At 41.3% G+C, this 22,286-nt stretch overlaps 1 protein-coding gene across 2 annotated transcripts in view; it reads right to left on the bottom strand.

Moving 5' to 3' along the window:
• Window positions 1-22,286, bottom strand: part of SLC9A7 (solute carrier family 9 member A7) — an 85,025-nt gene that overhangs the window by 21,673 nt on the left and 41,066 nt on the right. For both annotated transcript variants that reach the window (XM_064143505.1, XM_064143506.1), the window contains exons 2-12: window positions 21,398-21,597; window positions 19,348-19,425; window positions 18,513-18,589; window positions 16,925-17,037; window positions 15,634-15,739; window positions 15,209-15,350; window positions 10,132-10,237; window positions 9,589-9,677; window positions 9,360-9,473; window positions 7,144-7,255; window positions 5,676-5,829 (exon numbers count right to left, since the gene is read on the bottom strand). In XM_064143505.1, coding sequence (XP_063999575.1) covers window positions 5,676-5,829; window positions 7,144-7,255; window positions 9,360-9,473; window positions 9,589-9,677; window positions 10,132-10,237; window positions 15,209-15,350; window positions 15,634-15,739; window positions 16,925-17,037; window positions 18,513-18,589; window positions 19,348-19,425; window positions 21,398-21,597 — 1,291 coding nt within the window. The remainder of the gene's footprint in view (window positions 1-5,675; window positions 5,830-7,143; window positions 7,256-9,359; window positions 9,474-9,588; window positions 9,678-10,131; window positions 10,238-15,208; window positions 15,351-15,633; window positions 15,740-16,924; window positions 17,038-18,512; window positions 18,590-19,347; window positions 19,426-21,397; window positions 21,598-22,286) is intronic.

Below are 22,286 nucleotides of genomic sequence, written 5' to 3'. Positions count from 1 at the left end.
GAAAGAAGAGATTTCCCACCACCATGGGTTGGCTTTGGTTTTAATTAAAAAAAAAAGCTAATGGCTAAAAGAAGTTTAAAAGTTGTTTCAGGTTGGTTTTAGGGCACCTTTGAGTATTTATTTACTTAACCTAAGCAAGATAATGATTCCTGAAACTGCCTGCTGAGGCTTGCCAGAGCTTGTCAGTTACATCCATATCATCCATGTGGATGATATATGGCAACCCAGCTCCTAAAGGGTCAGGGCCTTCCCAACATTTTTTCTCTCTAGTGTAAAACAATGTTTCAGAGCACAAGAATAGAGAGAAGGAAGCATCTCCCATGCTTACTTACAGACATCCAAAAGAGGAGGAGGCAATCTTTCCTACCATGGGAAAGACCCAGAGGGGTGAACTTGGAGGGTCAGAGGCTGCATAAAGCAAGATTTACAATTGATTATGAGACTGTGAAAGGAGAAGACAGAATAAACTAGACAGGGAAAGATGACTGGAAATGCAGAAAGATGTGGTGAAAGGAAAAAGCCCACTAGGTCTGTGCATCTGTGCTTCAAGGGCAGCAGCAAGAAGGTGGTGAAGTAGAATAATGGAGACTGAAAACCAGAAGGATGTTACCTCCTATCAGACATTCCTCACTCCAGTCCAGAATGTTACACAAGGCTGGATTACCAGAATCAATACTTGCCTCCTGCCATCGCAGTACACTGAGGCATGGTATGCAAGAAATGCACATTTTATAGTTGGAACACCCTGGATAACATAATAGAGTATAACCAGAGACTGCCAGTAGGCTGTCAGCTCTATGACCACCCCGGATAGTTAGGTAGCACACATAGCAGCTGTGTTTTCCCAATTTCTTGTTCAGTTTGCTCACTTAAACAAAAAAAAAAACCCAAACCGTCCACAACAACACAAACAAAAACATCCAAACAACAAATGAGAACCCCACAAAACCAACCAAACACACACACAAACCCCACTGAATAGAAAGCTTTTAAAAAGATTGCATTTGTAAAGTCAGGCAAAAGGCAGTACATACATGGACTGACATCAGCTGTCAGCTTTCATTTTTATGATAGAAAGATACTCAAATATTTTAACTTGGAAGATTAAATGCTTTCAACGTTTACAAAAATGTTGCTAAGTGTAACTGAAATTACTTAATGAAAATAAGTGTGAACTTTCTTATTTGAAGCAGATTATGAAGGGGAGGAAGGCATTAATCTCTGTGTTGCTTCATTCAAAACGAAACAAACCAGGGCAATAACCTCTACTGAAAAAATGGAAGAGAAGTTTTGCAATACGAGTGTTAGGAGTTCCCTTTTTTCCTGAGACACATAATTGAAGTCAGTCAGCTACTTCTCTGAAAAGAGGAACTTTGCCAGTAGTTTTGATTTACAGGGCTCTTAAGCTAGCTGAAACTTCAAGCAGGAAATTGTTTCTTTGTTTTAGTCTCAAAGCATGAGACTATACTTTTAATATCCAAGTTGTGCTTTATTTCTAAGAAAAAAAACAAATCAAACCATCTACTTCTGGAAGAGTGTAACTGTTTACCACTTATATGCTTGGATATCATGTCACAAATAGCCAAGAAATTCCAACATGACATCATGGCTTTAACTTTTTTTCTGGTGTTAGTTTTTAACATGCTCAGCATCAAGTGGCAGAAGCCAAAAGCACCTAATGATCCCAGTTTTTGTTCAGATTTTGCTGTCACACCCTCACTTTCCCAACCAATTAAGCAGTAAACTAAAGTTAAGTCTGTCACACACCATAAGTCCTCTGCTAAGATGCACATTTAAGCCTGATCAGTAGACTCTACTACACTGGTACCATACCCTGTCTGGAAAGATACCTGCTCTTCTGAATACTGGAGACATTCAGAACAGAGCAAGGGGAAACAGAAAACATTTTTGCTTCTTCTCATCCTTACACTGCTTTTCACTTTATCAAAAATGAATTTTCACATTAGCCTACTTCTAGTATGTTCCACGTCATGGGAGAGAAGGGACTACTAGAAAGAACAAATAAAGCACTCATTGCAATTGCCATGCAATTAATGGTGCAACCAGAAGTATGTACCTCCGCCTCCGAGCCATAGCAAAGCAATTCTGAATCCTTATGTAGGTATTGCCCCATGGACATATGCAACTGACTCCTCGTGAACATATTGGTACCAAGCCAGGCTGGAAGTCTAGATCGGAGTGAGCTCTCTGGTACTGTTCTACATAAACTGTGCAGGCACAACCTTAAATAAGTCTTTTTGGTATTTATACCTGTCTTAACTCCTCTGAGTTGTCCACTACAGTTCCTATGGAAGAAGTTCAGCCCATCACAGATCACGGGAACTACTGAAGGGTGCATCCTGTGGGGATAGAGGAACTGCATTGACCAGCAGACCAGTATCCACAGGACTACAGTAACACTACACTGCCACACAACGACCAGGCAAGCTAAACCAGCCTGAAGGGTCAGTCAGCTTGACTGACTCTTTGTTAAACCAAGTTCTTCTTGTCTTCACCTGCACACTTCAGAAAGGCCAACTACTTCATGAGGACTTCAGTAACGGCTAAATGGATTTCCATCTTTTCTTCAATAAAAAACAAAGTTCTGGATACAACTACTGTGAGCCATCAGAGCTGGACTAAGTCCACAAAAATCCTGACATTTAAACCCAATACACAAACACCATTAGTTACCTACATGCCTTATTTCCAGCCTCTTGCAAGTGCCAAGGCTCAGCAAGCATTCCAGGTGACCCCGGAGACAAGTTACCTACTGCACAGCCTCAAGACTGTACCAGCACTATATACTGCTGCTGAGCAAGGCACTGGGACACTACATCTTCATCTCCTCTTACCTACCCCTTCTACTGGGGAGAAAAGGACAGAAAACAGAAAAGCAGCATGTTCAGTTTCAGTTGGAAATTCATTTGTTTTGTTCTTAAACCTATAACGTCAGAGAAGACTTACTCCTGTTCAGCAGCAAAGGCTGTCTCACAGAGGGTACCTTACCACCAAGTCTCCCCTTCTCCATCAGTTGAATGCGGCTGCCACCTCCTGGCACTAATCTTATTTCATGTGATCGCTAAAAGTCTCCATCATTTCCAGAGCAGCACCTATCCAGGCAGCGGTAGGCAGACCCATGGAGTTCTCTAGAATCCTTCCCATATAGAGTTCCTTTGTTTACACGATATCCTTCCCTTAATAGGGAAGTTAACCATTTATTTGCTGTGACAACTGAAATTATGCTTACTAGCAAGAGTGGGAAATCTCTCAAAAAACCCCCACAGCTAAACACTCAAAACTATGATTCAGCCAACTTTTTGGCAGTTACTTCTCTAAGAATTGGATCAGAGTCCTTCCAGCTGTTCTTCCTCACTGGCCACATAAACGGTTTTTGGAAATATAGCCTACTTGAAGGGTAAGCCTGGAATGGATACAGAGTTAGGCCTTTCTCCCTTCACAAGCAATTCATCAGCCAAGTTCATGGAGTCTCTTTACTAAACCAGAGTACTCCTTTAACAGGACTAAGTGCTTATTCTTGGATGCTTCCACAAACTGCTTCCTGAGCAGGGGAGAATTAAAACAAACAAGTAAGCAAACCAACCAACCAACCAACCAAAAACACCACAAAAAAACCTGAATGTGCTACCTCACAGCTATTTTCCAGTTGGCCAGGAGCTGGGCCATATGTTAAAGTCCAGTCCTCACACAAGCAGACTGAACACACAGAGTTCTCCCCTTCACTTAACTGGTCAGCAGGGCACACCATACATTGCTAGATGACAAGGTGTGAAGGAAACACCCAGCTATGCTCCCTGAACAAAAAGATGTGCAGGCAGCTGGGCAAAAGGCTCAGGATGCCAGTACCTACAATGAGAGCTCTTAAGAGTCAGTTTTTTTGGCCTGGTTGCATCCACACTTCAGAAGATGCTTTGGAGTCCACTCCAGTGGAGATCAGACACAGGGTACCCTCACATCAGCCACCACAGAAGATGCAGGCAAATCTCAGCGTACTTCCCTCAGCCATTGCAAGTAGATGATTGCAAGCAGCCTTCTTACCTGTGTACAGCTGGCTAGAACTCATCTCCTGCTCCCTTCCACCCTGCACCTCAGACAGCCTGCATGCACTGCTGTCCACTGTACCTGCTCTGCTCGCAGAGGTGTATCAGAGCAGTTGTTCCTTCCATACAACCACTGGACAGAAATCTTCTGTTGTCAGAAGTGCCAGATGGAAATCTGCACATGGCATCTATTCCAGGCACCTGTCTAAAGTCATTATGCAGCTTTCACATGGGAGCAGTCAGGCTGAGCCTAGAAATGTATGTGGTATCTCCTTGCCATTAATGGCACAACTGCACTGGAACTGGCTTTGTTGATTACTTCCCATCAGGTGTTGCATTACCTGGTGTTAGTGACATGATAATCAGAGCCTCACCACATAGCACTGACATTTGTTTCTAGTGTTCCAGCCAAACATCTGGAACTTGTGTTAAAAGATATTTTTAAATGACAGAAATGGATTAATTTGGCATCAAACTCAGGAAACCACTATTTCCCAATGTTTGCTGTTAGTCAGAGATAAGATACTGTAAATCATTGCAGAAATGTCTGTCTTCAGATGGAAGGATGCAACTTGCAGTAAGAAGGGTTCACAAGCATTTCTAGGTGTCCTATCTTCTTTTTTTTTTTCTTTTACCTACCTAGAAAGCACCTGCTACCAATTGCCACCAGCAGTCCACTCACGTTTTCCAAAAGCAACATCAATCCTTTAGAATCATCAGTTCTTCTAAAGACTGAAACTGGTTTTATATTTGTTTTTTTCCTATCATACCACAAGTTAATGGGATATAAATTCTGTTCAGCATAACAGAAAACAAGACAAAGTTTCAAGTGTCAAGGATCACAGATCACTTACATATGAAACACACACTTAAGTGTTTGTACAGCGTTTACTGTTTATATTCCACTCTATCTACCTTCGCCCCTCCCAAATGCCAAAACTTCCACAGAAGGATAACATGTGGTTTGAAACAATGTTTGATTCATGATTCTCTAGCTCTTCTGTGGATAAATATCCTCAAACATGACTGTACTAGCAGCCCACAAGTACTAAGTCTAGGCCAGGATTTGCAAGCATCTATAATCATGCTACTTACCATTTTCACAGGTCTCCTTAAAAACAAGAGGAAACACACCAAGATGAGTAGCAGGATCTGTTATCCCACTTGTTTAGGTAACATCAGGTTTGGAGAGATGTGTAAAGGGCATGCAGTTCAGTGAAACCCAGTAAAGACTCCAGTTAACATAAAAAAAAAAACATAACAGCACCACTACCAAGAGCCAAAAACCAAGAAAAATATTTTATATAATAGGAAGAGAGGTTTATATGGGACTAAACGTGTTAATTCTTTCTTTTCAACATGCAGGCTGCTGTATTAGCACTATTCAGCATCCTAACTGGGCTGACAAGGATCATTAGAAAGCTGTAGAATGATTGCTAGCAGCATCAGTACACTTTCTTCACCAGCCTGCACTAGCACCGTCCTCCATAAAACATCACGTTCTAAATACCTGGACACCTTTAGCAAGCAACAACCAAGTTCTGTAGGACTCTCATTAGCAAAACTGTCTCTTGAAAAGTGACATTTCTACAGCTCACACAGCTGCACACTGACCTGATGTTCAGCCACGACAGCATGGGAGTTGTACCTCCACCGACAATCCACACAGTGAAAAAGACAATGAGGAGAGTTGTTGAGAACATCATTTGATGTGAGTAGGTAGCAGTATCTCGTATAGCCAGAGCAAACGCCATGGCTCCCCTGAGACCTATGCAAAAGAATGAAATAGCAGAGCTTCAGAGGTGAAACTAAGTAGCATCTTTCCTGGCTCCCTCCCTGCTACACGGGCACAAAGCAACAGACAGAAAAGTACTCATCTCCAGCAAGTTTTTAATTCCTCAGTTTTCCCAAATGATGCCCTTGGATTCAAATGCACTGAATTCAAATGAAGCTATATATTTTTTTCCAGTTGGTTCTGTAACTGAAGTATATATCCTTGATATGAAGTTGTTATCAGATGAAAAAAAACAAAACAAAACAACATTATTACCATGTTCACAGGCAGACTTTATTCCCTTCCTTCCCTGCTCTCAAATGTGAAACTCCACTACCAAGGACAAGCCACGGCATTTTGCCATCTGCAGGTGGGGGAATCATAAAATCACAGGATGCTTAAGGTTGGAAGGGACCTTTTTGAGATCATCTAGTCCAACCCTCCTGCTGACCCAAATACACATAGATCAGGTTGAGCAAGAACTCACTTGGAACTCAGAAACTTATTGAAGCAGGGTAATCTGGAGTAAGTTGCTCAAGATGGCAGCAGATGACTTTTGAATATCCCTAAGGGTAAAGATGACACAACCTCTCTAGGCACCCTCTGCCAGCTCTTGGACACAGTAAAGAAGTGTTCCTGGAGTTTGGAGAGAATCTCCTGTGTTTCAGTTTGTGCCCACTGCCTCTGATCCCATCATTGGACTCTACTGGAAACAGCCTGACTTCCTCTTATTTATATCCTTTTGCATATAGAGGCATCCTGGACACTTCCTGAGGATGCACACATTTAGACACAGATACAGACTCCATGCTTTGCTTTAAATGACAAACTTAAACATTTATCTGTGTGACAAAAATTAAGGGAGTTTAAGTCAAACACTTTGCTTTTTACATCTAAAGTGGGAGAGGGTACCCATGAATATACCTCAATTTTCACAGCAGCTATCCGTGTTTGAACAGCATATACATCACCTCAGCTAGAAATAACCTTCTGGGAGAGTTACATCCCAACTTCCCCATGCCCTTCAGACACACTTCAAATGAAAATGCTCTATTCCCAACACAAGGTGACTGAGTGCTGCCAGCAGTTGCCATATCAAGGCATGACTCTTCCCACGTGTAACACACTTTCTGTAAAGGCTAAAAGATACATGATGACATGTTGCAACCACCATTAAGTCTACTATTCAGGATGCATGGATGCAGATTATAAAAGCAGAAAGCAGTACTATAATTTGCTTATGAGTTTTAAAAGTTTTTTTTGTTGTTGTTTGTTTTTTTTTCCTTTATAAAGCGCCTTTGCTTTTACCTGAAAACATCATCATGTGTTGAAAGTTCCAGTTGATCTTATGCCTTCTGCCCAGGTTCAACAAGAAGGACAGAGGGTAGATGTGTGCAGCTCTGCCCAAAAAGATAGCAATCTGTTCACAGCTGAGGGTTAAGGACTTCACTTTCCTGATGTAAGGAAGGGAACTGTCTCTAATATGAAGCTTCTGTTCTAGCGAGAAGTCTACATCATGATATCAAGTGCTTTTGTGATCTGCCTATATAAAACACTTTCACCAGTTATGTGCATGCAGGACTCATTGCACAAAATGCAAATATTAACTGATAGAACTAAGCATTTTTAATGCACAGTGAAACTGTAGGTAGAATTAAAATGGCCAGTAGTACAAATGATAAAAATTCTAACTTCAAACAACTATCATTGCCACTATTCAATTATATGTTTCAGATCAACAGAAATGCAGTTCTATGCACAGAAGGAAAATCAACAAAAGACCAGCAAGTGGCCACTCCATTAAAGCTCCTGCAGAAGCACAATCTCCTACTGGCTGGAAAGCTCTTATGAGTATAGAATTACTGAGATGATATATATATATAAAAAAGCCCAAACTTCTCAGTACTAGATTGACATTTTAAATGACAGCAGGTGCTTCTTGCCCTTACTGTGATGCAAAACATCCCACGGTTCCAGTGAAGAAGTAGAACGCTTCCACCATCTAGTGAGCACTTTAGGACAAGCTAGAGTGATGTGTTGAAATTCTATAAATACCCAACACAACTAGAAGTCCATGAAATATGGATCTTTTACTGCTGGGATAATGGCACTAAAGCTATGAAACTTGTGGAAAAGAAATTAAGCCATATAATAGCCCTAGAAACCACTAAACAGTAAAGCAATACTGTCTGCAGGAAATTATGTTTCTAGGAAAATAAGATTATATGAGTTTTAGCAAGGCCAAGTGCCAGGTCCTGCACTTTGGTCACAAACCTATGCAGAGCTACAGGCTTGGGGCAGAGCAGATGGAAGGCTGCCTAGCATAAAAGTACTGGAGAGTGCTTGTTGACAGCTGGCTAAATGTAAGCCAGCAGGGTGCCCAGGTGATCAAGGCCAATGACATCCTGGCTTACATCAGAACACTGTGGCCAGCAGAAGTTGGGAATTGACTGTGCCTCTGTGTTCAACACTGGTGAGGCCACACCTTGAATCCTGTGTCAAATTTCAGACCCCTCACTACAAGCAGGACACAGAGTTGCGAGATCAGTCCAAAGAAGGTCAATGAAGCTGGTGAAGGGCTTAGAGAACAAGTCTGATGAAGAGTGTCTGAGGGAAGTGGGACTATTTAGTCTGGGGAAGAGGAGGGTGAGGGGAGACCTCATTGCTCTCTATCTTACAGAAGGTTGTCGTGAGGTGGGTGTTGGTCTCTTCTCCCTTCTATCAAGTGATAGAACAAGAAGTGGCCTCAAACTGCATATGGGGAGGTTTAAATTGGACAACGGAAAAAACAATTATTTCCTGAAACAGCAGTCAGGGATTGAAATGGGCTGCCCAGGGAGGTGGTGGAACCACCATTCCTAGAGGTTTTCAAACAATATGTAGACATGGCACTTCAGGACATGATTTAATAGCCATGGTGGTGTTACATCAATGGTTGGCCTTGGTGATCCTAGAGGTCTTATCCAACAAAAGAAAAAATGTGACTCGATGATTAAAGATGTATGTTTTGGATTCTGACATCTTTATATATGTGCTTTCACTAGGTTTTATCTCCATTGCCAAAAGCACTACCCCTGCAGCAGGCAGAGAGAAATCAAGACTGGAAGACTAGTTCCCACTTAATTTTGAGCAGCCAGGAACATAGGAAAGAAACAGTTAGTTTGCTTTATTCAGAGGATGTTGGAAGTGAAGAGAAAAAGGCAATCTTTTTCTAGATTGTCCAAAGTTCAACTACAAGAGCAACACAAGCACCTCTAGTTGTGAATAGCCAAATCACACAGTACACTATATTAATTTATAATTTATATGACTTCTTACACAAGTATAGAGCAAACAACTGTGGGGCACAAAGGCTTAGTGCTTTGACACAAGGGCTGACCAATGGTTGCTCTCAATATTATTGTGCCTGCATGACATCAAGGAAACTCAGGTCAGTCATCATCCTCTATGTGGTAAAGCCAAAAGACACTTTAAGTTTTCAGGCAGGTAAGACAATACAGAAACCTCAAAGCATAAAAGGATACAAAAGCTCCAATGATGAAGACTGGGCTGAATATGTGTTTCTGGAAAGTAAACAGTGCCAAGCCCATATAAGAAAATATGAAGTTCTCTGCCAGGAAGTGCAATACCTCAAAGAGCTAGAGAGAAAACAGTCACATGTTAAAGGCCAAGCAAAACAGATGCTTTTTGAAAATCAAGAGTATGTGGACTGGTACAGCAATCCACTCTATAGAAGGTGAAAGACAGTCTTGCCTGCTTAGTGCGACTTCTTGATTCAACTGACAAGTTGTTGTACGTATAATGCGCCTGGGTAATGCCGCAGAAGAGGACAGCCACCACACCTGTGAACAGAATCACATGGCAAAATCAGCTTACTTACTATGAGACCTTAACACATTTTCCCTTCTCAGGTTCTACTGAATTTTTGCATCACCCTTAACCTTGAGGTTTTATGAACCTTCTTTTCATGCAAGTTAGACTCTAGGTTAGGGAAACCTTGTCTGAACCAAACCACTGCACAAGGGCATTTGCTGCACCGTCAACAATCCTGTACATTAGAAAAACAAGATCACCAGATCTTAGGGGTTGGAGTGGACCTCTGGAGATCATTGAGTTCAACCCTCTTCCAGAGCAGATTGCATAGGGATGCAACCAGACCAGTCTTGAAAGTTTCCAGAGAAAAGAGACTTTAAGTAGCAACACCATGTTTCTCACAGGAAAGTTTCAATAAGCACAAAAATGGCTGCTAAGACAGAAAAAAATCTGCTTCTGTGTACTTCAATCCAAACAACTCACCAGTAAATCCACAAGCTTCCGCAAGCAGGAAAGTGCTCCAGGACATCAAGAAGAACAGTGCGGTTTCCAGCAGGGGGAAGCAGTGCAACTTGGTAAACTTTGTCACGTTAAGTCACTTGTTAAGGGATCAAAAAGTGAATCACAATATCACAGTATCACCAAGGTTGGAAGAGACCTCATAGATCATCAAGTCCAACCCTTTACCACAGAGCTCAAGGCTAGATCATGGCACCAAGTGCCACGTCCAATCCTGCCTTGAACAGCTCCAGGGACGGCGACTCCACCACCTCCCCGGGCAGCCCATTCCAGTGTCCAATGATTCTCCCAGTGAAGAACTTTCTCCTCACCTCAAGCCTAAATTTCCCCTGGTGTAGCTTGAGGCTGTGTCCTCTCGTTCTGGTGCTGGCCACCTGAGAGAAGAGAGCAACCTCCTCCTGGCCACAACCACCCCTCAGGTAGTTGTAGACAGCAATAAGGTCTCCCCTGAGCCTCCTCTTCTCCAGGCTAAACAATCCCAGCTCCCTCAGCCTCTCCTCGTAGGGCTGTGCTCAAGGCCTCTCACCAGCCTCGTTGCCCTTCTCTCTGTATACAGCATTTATAGAAAACACTGTTATGCACTAACAACCAACACTAGCTGAAAAAAGCCCCAGAACACTTTTAGTGCTGAAAAACAGCAATTCCATCACATCAAGACAAACTCCAGAATCACAGTCTCCTTTTGCTGCACATCCATGACATAACTGTGGCTCCACCTCTGAGGCTATATCTTAATCCATGCCACATTTCCCTGCAAAGCATCAGCAGGGAAGGGGTACACACCTGGTATTCCATTTAGATTGTGTTTTTCAGGGCAAGCAGGGGTAGCTTTGGGTTTGGGCAACAAAGCCGGTGAAGGGTCTAGAGAACAAGTGTTTTGAGGAGTAGCTGAGGGGACTGGCACTGTTGGAGAAAAGGTTGAGAGGCCCTATTGCTGTCCACAACTCCCTGAAAGGATGCTGTAGTGAGGACAAGGTTGGTCTCTTCTCCCTTGTATCAGGCGACAGGATGAGAGAGAACTGCCTGAAACTGTGCTGGGAAGGTTTAGATTGGATTTTAAAAAATAAAATTTCTTTATGGAAAGAGTGGTCAGGCATTGGAATAGGTTGCTCAGGGAGGTGGTGAGAACATGGCATAGTAGATTCATGGTTGGACCTGATGATCTCAGAAGTGTTCTACAACCACAGCAGTTCTATAATTGGTTCCCCTCCAAATAAAGATCCTCTCTCATTCTAAACAAAGCATGAAATACATTCAGAAGCATATAACTCACAGAGCTGTTCTGGACTACAGCAACCCTTACATAAAGCAGATATATCAGAATTCTTCTGCTCAGATTTATTGACAAGTCTTTTTCAGCAAGTGTGGCTACTGATGGACCTGAGGCAAAACAGAAATCCTGCCTATAAGAAAACATATTTTGTCTGTGTTAATGTGTTTTAAAGTAAAATTCAATTCACTCAGAGCAACTTAATCCTTTTAATGGGAAAGAAAAAGTTCATTTTCCAGAGGCGCACAAAATATGGGCAACATAGAATCACAGAATGATAGAATCAACCAGGTTGGAAGAGACCTCCAAGATCATCCAGTCCAACCTAGCACCCAGCCCTAGCCAGTCAACTAGATCATGGCACTAAGTGCCTCAGCCAGGCTTTTCTTGAACACCTCCCTGGGCAGCCCATTCCAATGCCAATCACTCTCTCTGTGAAGAACTTCCTCCTAACATCCAGCCTATACTTCCCCCAGCACAACTTGAGACTGTGTCCCCTTGTTCTATTGCTGGTTGTCTGGGAGAAGAGGCCACCCCTCAACTGGCTACAATGTCCCTTCAGGTAGTTGTAGACAGCAATGTGGTCACCTTTGAGCCTCCTCTTCTCCAGGCTAAACAGCCCCAGTTCCCTCAGCCTCTCCTCATAGGATTTGTGTTCCAGGCCCTTCACCAGCTTTGTCGCCCTTCTCTGGACATGTTCCAGCACCTCAACATCTCTCTTGAATTGAGAGGCCCAGAACTGGACGCAGTACTCAAGGTGTGGCCTGACCAGTGCGGAGTACAGGGGAAGACACCAGACACACCTAACTAACAGTTCATACAGCTACTGAAAAAGTGGAGCAGATTTCAGTAGTGCTAAATATAATAGCTCTTTGCATACTACAAAGCAGTTGTTCACATATTTATAGAGCTTTTGAGAATTTTGTCCTCATGACTCCTCTGGCAGCACTGAACAGCTCACTGCACCCAAGGTGGATACAGCTATGTGCTACTAGAAGACAGAAAAAAACCATGTGCTAACAGGGGTGATAAGAAAGATCCCTGGTCTTTCTGAAAGCCAAATCCTTTCTAAAACCCAGACAGGAGGACAGCAGGATCACAACAAGGATATACAAAACAGTAAGGTGATAGCGGTCTCCCCTGCTTGTATGAAGGTAATCAGTACCTCAATGGACACATCAAAGCTGCACCATAATCCACCACTGCTTCCATGCATAATACAGCTGCATTTTGGGCTCTCTGCAGCACTACATAATGTAACAGCAATGGCAGCATGGCTGCTTGGGGAGTCATGACCATACGAGGTAGAAATGCTAAAAGCAATGAACCATACTGCTTCTCACAGAGTGTTCACAAGGCTTGGGAGGTCTGAGGCTTACAGCACTCTTGACCAGACCCTGCAAGCCCAGGTAGCCAAATTCAGGTAGCCCAGTACACTCAGGGGAAATAGTTTCCTGTGGGCTTTATCACAGGATACAGCGTTCACAGCAAGCCACAAGTGATTAACAGAAGTGAAAAACTGAGAGCATTTCAATGGGAGCCTGATTAGGATGGAGCAATACTAAAGCAAACCACCTGCTGCCCACCTACACCTACTTCTGCTAGCCTGGAGTAGGACAAGGGTTCCAAAACACATACTTGAAAAAGTTGCCCTTGAAAGATCAAACTGTCATTAAATATATATATATATATATATATTATTCTCAATGAGAGTTGGCATTACACTAAATCTAATGCTCAGCACTGTTTTAAAGCAGCTATTAATTCTCTACACAGTGACTTCTCCAAACAAACTATCTTTCTAAAACTTGGGAATGCATTATTACACTCATCTGAATTCAACCCCCACTGTCCTCTGCTCCAAACAGACCTATTTTCTAAGATCACACCTCCAAAGCAGCAACTCCCCCGACCACAGCAATAACTAGAACCCATCTTCCCACAGAGTGCTCAGGTAAACCCATTGCAAGTTCATCCTAGTGCCTGGCTTAAAAAGGCATTAAATGGATGCTCAGGCAATTGAATAGCTGCAGTCACTCCATGGAAGAAGTTGAACCTTGTTCCCCAGAAGTTCAGTAAGAGCCCTTGTCAGAATCAGTTCCTCATTTCCACTCTTTTCTGGCAACTTTGTGAATCAAATTATAACAGCAAGGAGAATGGATAAGTAATCAAACCAAATCTGTTCATGAAATCTGAACTGAAAACCTGTGCTCATCATTTCAGAGGAAGATGGAGGTGATAAAGGTAAGGGGAAAAAATAATTTACTATTTCCAACCACAGCATTAGCTCAAATATTTTCTTACCGTAATCTTTATTCCTTACCCATGCCCTTCTGTTTCACTTCATTTCTACTGAGAATATTTCGAAATTTAGAAAGAAACTATGAAGTAATACCATACCTTAAGTGTTATAAAAATAACCACAGACAGGGAGGTCAAGTTAGCTTTTTGAAAGCCAGAACAAGTCCTTGTATATCATCTGTGTTACATTTGCAAGCTAAGAATTCTATCTGTTTTCAAAGGACAACGCATGACTACATGAAACCCCTTACTTAGAGAGGTACAGTTATAGGCAGCTATGGGAATTACAGCCTGTTAACTTCACTCATGACTAAGAGTTCAATCAGCTATGAAGAGTAAAATGCAAATTTACAGCTATTTTCTACAGTATTGCATGACGGTTTAAGTATTTTTCCAAGAGAAAGTAAGGAACACAACCAAAAAACAAACACTACAACCCCCCCCACCAAAAATCCACCAGAGGCTGTCCTCTAAGTAGCCTCCCCACTTCCAGTCTCACATTACTCTCCTGAGCACAAACATTAGAAACAGCAAGAACTACTTGCTGAATCAAAGGCGTAATTTTACAAAACAGATGTGAACACATTTCAGCTGTAGATAGTAGCCAACCAGCAAGCCAAAAACCACAGCAACAGCATTTGAGGTTCTGGGTCACTTGGATTGTAGAAGCCTGACCATGGGAAGAATTAACAGCACATCTTTCCTCTTACACTTTTAGGGTTTCCATTGTGTAGACACATCAGACAAATCTGCACAGTGCACGTGTCACAAGATATGGTTCAGCTCTTATTGCTTAAGATGATAAGCCACAGGTTCATGAGTACTGTATAAAACATTACATTTTACCCCATTTAAGCCAGCATTCAGAAATCTGGGCAGATCAAAAAGATCTGTGATATGTACAAATATGGTTATACTAACCAGTCTGAAAGCTAAGGTGTCCAATTTTTTTCATGAAGAAGTGCCACGTTTACTGGAGCAGATCTGGCTAAGGTCTGCTGCCTGAGCCTAAACCAAAATCCATGTAGACTGCTTGCTATTCAAACAGCAGCAGTACACCTCAAGAGAACAGGACAGATGATACAAAGCACATCACGTTATGATGTTCACTTTGGTAGAGATACAATCTTTTCCAAGACAGATAGTATCAGATTTCCAGCTTAAATGCAGGACTCACAGCCCTATAAGAGGCTGTTTGAATTTTGTAAATAGAAACTGAACATAAGGACATGCCCATTTAGGGCCTCTCCTTCACTTCCAGCATTCAGCAATATCATTACAACTTCTAGTGCCACCACAGCTATACTGGAGAAAACAGATCTCTGCAGATCTCTTTGTATAGACAAAGCTCACATAAACACTCTTCACACTCAGATTAAAACAAACTAGAGTCACTTTTGCTATAGCTGGAAGCAGTTAATACCTGAATGTGGCATCTATTCTGAAAGGGCTAAACATGAAAAAGGATATCAGAGCTGTCACAACCCCTGTCACTGCTCCCATCATGAAAGAACCACTGAATATTCCCAGGAAAACACCAACAGACTTGAAAAATGCTGCAGCATCAAAAGCATGTGTATTTTCACCTGTTGGCTGGTAGGCAACTATAGATCTAGAAAGGGAGAGTAACACAATGAGAAGTTAGAAGTTTTATCAGGGAAGTTTTTTTCTATAATAGCAACACCTGAGGAACAGAAGAGACAATCCTACACTAAAGACAAATCTGCCATTCTGGTGTACGAATGCGTGAGGGATCTTGGCAAAGTATTTACTACTGCAGTTCAAGACAAATTAGTTCAAATTTAAAATACCATTTCTCAACAAAAGCATTTCTTTTAGACAAACACCAAAAGCAATTAAGTGATTTCAGAGTAGAAATACAGGTAGTTACTTACGAAGATAATACAATGGCAACAGCATCATTCAACACGCTCTCCCCAAACAGAAGGGCATAGAGATCGACATCAGCATGCAGCTCATTAAATATTGCTAGCACAGTAACTACAGAAAGAGAAGAGAAAAAACACACTGGCTGACTCCAGGAACGACTGTATGAGCTGACAAAGCAGACTTTCCACTTTGCCTAAAGCAACAAAACCCAAGAATCAAAGTATAGAATTAACATTAAACTAGGAAGCAGACTTGTCATGTTTATCTATAGGTAAGCAATTCCACCATCACTTTTACAGGATGGCTCTGTAGTTCTGTCTGCACAGTGTTTATAGGAAAGCCTCCATGATCAAGGGGTACTCTACCACAGATGTGGTATTTGTACTCAGTATCTGGAGTACTGTTACTGTGGACAGTTCTGGGCTCCTCAGTTCAAGGAGGACAGGGAACTACTGGAGAGAGATCAACAGAGTACTACAGGGAGCACTGGAGGACCTCTCTCACAAGGTAAAACTGAGAAACCTGGGGCTGTTTGGAGAAGAGAAGGCTGAGAGGAGACCTTATCAATGTCTACAAATATTGGGAGGGTGGATGTCAGGAGAATGGAGCCAGTTTCTTTTCAGTGATGCCCAGGAAAAACAGACTAACACCTACCTCACCATAATCTTCTTTCAGGCAGTTGTAGAGAGTAATGAGAGTCTCCCTTTGGCCTCCTAGTCTTCAGACTAAATAATCCCAGTTCCCTCAGCCACTCCTCATAAGACTTCTTCTCTAACCCCTTCACCCGATTTCCTGCCCTTCTCTGGACATGCTCCAGCAACTCGGTGTCCTTCTTGTAGTGAGAGATCCAAAACAGAGCCCAGTATTCAGGGTATGGCCTCACTAGTGCTGAGTACATAGACATGATCACTACCCTACTGCTGCTGCCCACACTACTCCTGATACAGGACAGGATGCTGTCAGTCATCCTGGCCACCTGAGCACAATGTTGATTTGACTTACACAATGTCCCAAGCAATGTAGCTAAAGAAGGAAGTCCTACTATCCAGGCAATATAATAATTCCATCTACTTGAAACTACTGGTGTGGGGGAGTGGAAAATCAATATATTTTAAAGTCTTTGATGAGGAATGTCACATTAGTCCCCAAACACACCATCATGTCATACTAGTCCAGTATCAAACCAATCAAGAACAGCTTTCAAAACACTGTTAATATCTTTGTGCTATGTGGCAAAAAAAAGTCTTAGCGATAGGATTAGTTTGGAATGTTATTAAAAAACGTTCAGGAAGCTACCTGGATCAGTGGCAGAAATTATCGCTCCAAAGAGCAGACAGTCTGTATAGTAGAATTTATCAGAGAGCTGACCCACCAACTTCATCAGTTTCACAACACCATACATCAGATTCCTGAAGAGAAAGATGATAAAACAACCTAGGTTAAACAAGTCAGTGCATTTCAGACCACCACAGAAAAAAAACAGAAGCAACTACATTTTGGACAGGCTTAGTCATGCTGCAGCTCTGTAGGACACTGCCACAGTTTAACACTAAGCTCTCAAAATTAATTTTCCAATTTTCTCTATGAACTAAGTGATATATGATCCAGAAGGTATCATTTAAAGCCAGTAAACAAGGTGTGAAATCTTAACCTGTAGATTCTATGTACTGGTGCTATTTCCGTTTTTTCCACCAAAGAGAACATTTCCCTGCTCAAAATTCCCCTCAGCATGACTTCTCCCAACACAGTACACAGGCCAAAAACTCTGAGCCAAGAATAGCCTTCAAAGTATTTCCCTAGCGAAACAGAGATAAACCAAGGTCACCTATGCAATTCAGGATTTTTGTATTCCAGAATGTCCATATATCAGAGTAACACTAGGAGCATAAGAGATTGTGTACTTATGTCAAAGTGACTATCTTAAAGTATATGCAAATAGACACCTAAAGCTGTACATATACATGTATGCAGAGAAAGATAACTAAAAGAGATTACTTTGGTAGCTAAAATTCAAATTACAAGTAGCATCCAGAATTCAAGCTATAGTCCACTCCACTAAGAGTCTAACAAGGTTTTTGTGCTAGTTTGGAGCAAGCTAGAATGTTTTGGTGAGAAGAACTAGATTACAGGCAGTGAAAGGAAAACAATGGGGATGGCTACCTCCCTCACAGGCTTGCTGAGAGGTATAAGAACAAGAAATAAAAACATAGTTAACCACTTCTGCTGCTGGTGAGCTTGGAGATGCATCTCTCTTCTAACCTCACCCTCCATTTTTTAAATTAATCCACTTTGCTTCCTAACCCCCTGGCCAAACCTCCATTCTTCCTTGGGACTGGGGTAAGGTTGAGAGTGGTAGGGGGAAGATGAAGGGGCAGTTGGAAGCCTCTCCTGGGGACTCAGGTTTCTATGAGGGGAGTTGTGTTTCTGTATTACCTTATTACCTTGTATATTTCTGTATATAACTGTATATAACTGTAACTATCTGCTTGTATATTGTGCTAAGCTGTAAATAATAAGCTTCATTCAATTTCCAGAGTCAACTGAGTCTAGTCTGGGTGATTTCCAAAGTGTGCGTGTGTGTGGGGGTGGGTAACACCCAAACCATCACAGTTTTGTTTTGCACTGGACCAGTACATCAAAAACTCAATGCCACTTTTTAGTACAGGGAACTTGTCCAATGATTCAAACTTGACAATATAATTTCAAGGACTGCTTGTTGAAATTATATTGTTCAGAAGTGGGATAATGCTCAGCAAAATTTAATCTTCATTTTGTCTGGAGGATGAAGTCCTCAAACAAACTACAAAACTGAAGCAATTTGAATGACTCAACATATACTTTATCAGCTTAACCTTTAGTATAGAAAGGAACTGGTATCACTTACCCAATAATAAAACAAGACACTGCTGTTCCTAAAAAGGCATAAGCCAAAATGGATCCCAAATTCCTAAAAAAGTGTCTCTGCATAGGAAAAAGAAATTGATGTGCTTAAATAATCTATATCACCTGCCCAAAAACATACAGCATGTTATAACACTTCCATTAATACAGAGAAACATTCCTCCCATTTTGGAAAAATGCTTACATAGCTGCAATGTAAAGTGTCAGACTTCAGTAAATGAATAAACCAAATCAGAATCATGTATTAAATCCTACATATAGCTTATTGAAAGAAGTTTTCCACACAGGTATTTCATAGATGTAAGGGTTAGCTGCAGACCTGAAAACCAGCACTGATTCATGGTATCTTCAAGCAAAAGCATAATCTGAGCCCTTCTGTCGTTTGAAGTCTGGCACATCCCCACTAGGATTCAGGTTTGGGTCCATTTCTCAGCATAGTTTACTACATTTTGGATTTTTGTGAAGGATGAAAACAATTCACAGTTTGGCACTTTTTATTTTAAATGAAACTGACCTTAACCTCTGGCAAAATTCAAAAGCAAACAAAACAGCAAGACTGCATAGGATTTAATATGTTTCTAGAAAAAACTACATGTATTTTCTTTGAAAACAATGACTTAACCATCTATGGATGAAATGAAATTTCTCTTCTTGCCATTAAAGAAAACACAAAACAGAACTCACAAAACTACAGACAACCCCCTCAAAAACCCAGAAAGACCTTAAAAATGGAGATTGCACATGTGAACAGATCTGCAGCTTCATGGTGGGGACAAAGGGAAGGGAAGAGGTTGTGGTCTGAGAATTATTATACTTACTTTCTTCAGGCTGTATCCAGCATGAAAAATAATAGGAGGCAACAGAATGTTGAAAAAAACTTCTGGGTCAAATGTTACCTAAGGGAAAAAAAAAAAACATATGAAATTTCAATTAGAAATAGACATACAGAAATTGTCAGGTATTATCTCTTTTGTCATTTTCTGACAACTACTGGTTTAGGTTGTTGAAATAGCTAAGTTGGCCCTGAAAATACTGGCCAGCTCTATACCTATACAGGAGCAAAAAGCTGCAGCTCCTTTTGGTAAACAGCATCTATTAAAAATAAGCATTACAGATCCATCACAAAATCACATAATTCCTTAGATTGGAAAAGCCCTTCAAGCTCCTCGAGTCCAATCATTAGTTTCACACTGACAAGTCCCTGACTAAACTAAATCCCTCAGCACAACATCTAATCACTATGAATTGCTATGGTTGGAAAGGACCACCAGGATCAGCCAGTCCAACCTTCATCCCAGCATCCTTAATCACTGGACCATAGCATCAAGCACCACATTCATTCTTTTTTTTAAACACCTCCAGGGATGGTGACTCCACCACCTCTGTGGGCAGTCTGTTCCAGTGCCTGACCACCCACTCAGGAAAGAACTTCCTCTGAACATCCAACCTAAACCTCCCCTGATGCAACTTGAGGCCATTTCCTCTTGTCCTATCATTAGTAATTTGGGAGAAGAGACCAGCTTCAGCCTCACTAGAACCTCCTTTTAGGTCGCTGTAGAGGGCAATAAGGTCCCCTCTCAGCCTTCTCTTCTCCAGACTAAACAATCCCAGTTCCCTCAGCTGCTCCTCATAGATCATGTTTCCCAGACCTCCCCCCAGCCTCATCGCCCTTCCCTGCACCCGCTCCAGCACCTCAATGTCCCTCCTATACTATGACCAAAACTGGACACAGTACTCAAGGTGTGGTCTCACCAATGATAATGTTGCAGTGATCCCAAACACAGTTGGTTTTTTTTTAATTAAAAAATTATAACAGAAACTACCCTGGAGAAAAATCTTTTATCATAGTACATGATATTCATATATCTGCAGATGAAATGCTATTTTAGTTTGGGTTTGTTTTTTGCAAGTTTGTTCAGAAGTACTGTAAATTCAGTTAAGAAAGATACAAGGCTGGTTTTCCAGAATTGGGATTATATATCACTTCCATGTACTTGAGCAGAAGATCCAGATATACATGAAAGACTAAGCCACAGTAAAGAACAAACCTGAACACTTTAAATCTGGACAGAAGACCTGCACACATGTGAGACGAGATTTTCACCCCCCAAGAAAAGGATAGAAAACAAACAGAAACATGCACTCCCAGAATAGGATTAATTTCAGCTCACTTTAGACATCTATAGCAGACTGACACACAGAACCAGACACCTATACTGTCTCCACAGTCAGAAGAAATAAGTATTTTTAGGTTATAAACTTCAACATCTCAATCCTCTACTTTAAGGTCTACCTTTGATACACACAAAAGTTGGTTAACTCCTAACACTGAATAGAATAAGAATCCAAATATCAGATCCAGTTCATAGCTGGATTTCACTTCCAAATAAGACAGTCTGGTATTGGTGTAGGTAAGCTGTAACAGATTAAAAAATCCTAGTTTAAAAAAAATATAAATAAAAGGAAAAAAAATCCCAAACAAAAACCAACCACAGAAAGAAAAACCTTAAAAAAACACCTCACACAAACATTTTTTTCTGTAAGAAATTACCATTTCCCTTATATTATACAAAGCAGCATGAAACTGTTTTGTTCAGCTAGTCTTTGTAAATTGTACAGATGTTGGAAATGCACACTGAGTCTCCAAACATCAGTGTCAAGGGCTTTGGAAAAGCACTACATACATTCACCAGAGCTCTGCTGACAGTGATGTGATACAGAAGGCGCTTTTGCTTACCCATTGAAGTGCTGCTACCACTGGAAAAAAAGACACCTGATACTACCTAATATTTAAATAGGATGGAGTGTGGAGGGAAGCATAGATAAAGAAGAAACACTCAGACAAGTACAAAGAAAGGCACCTCTCACCTTTCGCAACATGTCATTCTGCTCCACGTTGTGGATCTTCCCAGGACTTATTTCCCCTTTGAGCGTATACTCAAAGAACTTCCCACTGACATTAACCAGCAAGGTTGTAAAGGGCCTGTTCTCCTGTGAGCAGCTGAATGGCTTGTCATGGCCACTGGACGAGGGAGTCCCATATCTCAAGATCACCCCAACTATGAGTCCTGGAAGAGAGTTTAAAATCCATGATGCTGATTCACTACTCCTGAACCTAATCTTCTAGTTTGAAATAACGTCCAAGGTGTAATGCATGAGCCTTACCAACAAACATGTATCATAAACACCTTACAGTGATTGTTATCATCAGGTCCCAAGTGACAAATAAAATACTCCATTTCCTTTTGTCTTCCTTACCCTTGTTTACATCTCCAACAAGTAAACTGAATTGCATGAAAGGCTAAACAATGCACACATCAAATACATGTCACTTGACTACAGACAGAACTGAGTAGGTGTCGCATTGCTGGCAAATAACATTGAGAACATGTGACCATATCTGAGCTGAAAAAGTGATGTTTGCCATATATTTTTTATGGCTGCAACAAGGGTGCAGCTTTTTTGGCTTAGAATTTCTAAGCAAGCAAAAAATGCTTGTTGTGCAATCACCTGCATCCTCTGCAAACTTTGTAACTGCAATTCAGATGACAGACACAAAGAAGCCAACTACACATCTTTTGCAAGTGTTTTCCACCCTCCACCAAAGAACCCAAAACAACCACAACAAAAACAAACAAAACAAACAAACAAGGGGAAAAAAACACACCAAAAAAAAAAAAAAAAAAAAAGGAAGAAAGAACAATCATAACAGACCTGAGATGAAGGAATGTAAGGAAAATTACTCAGCCAACACTAA

Source organism: Pogoniulus pusillus, chromosome 5 (genome assembly GCF_015220805.1).
Source record: "Pogoniulus pusillus isolate bPogPus1 chromosome 5, bPogPus1.pri, whole genome shotgun sequence".
NCBI lineage: Eukaryota > Metazoa > Chordata > Aves > Piciformes > Lybiidae > Pogoniulus > Pogoniulus pusillus.
The sequence above is the reverse complement of the archived record's forward strand: the minus strand, read 5'-3'. Positions and strand labels throughout refer to the sequence as shown.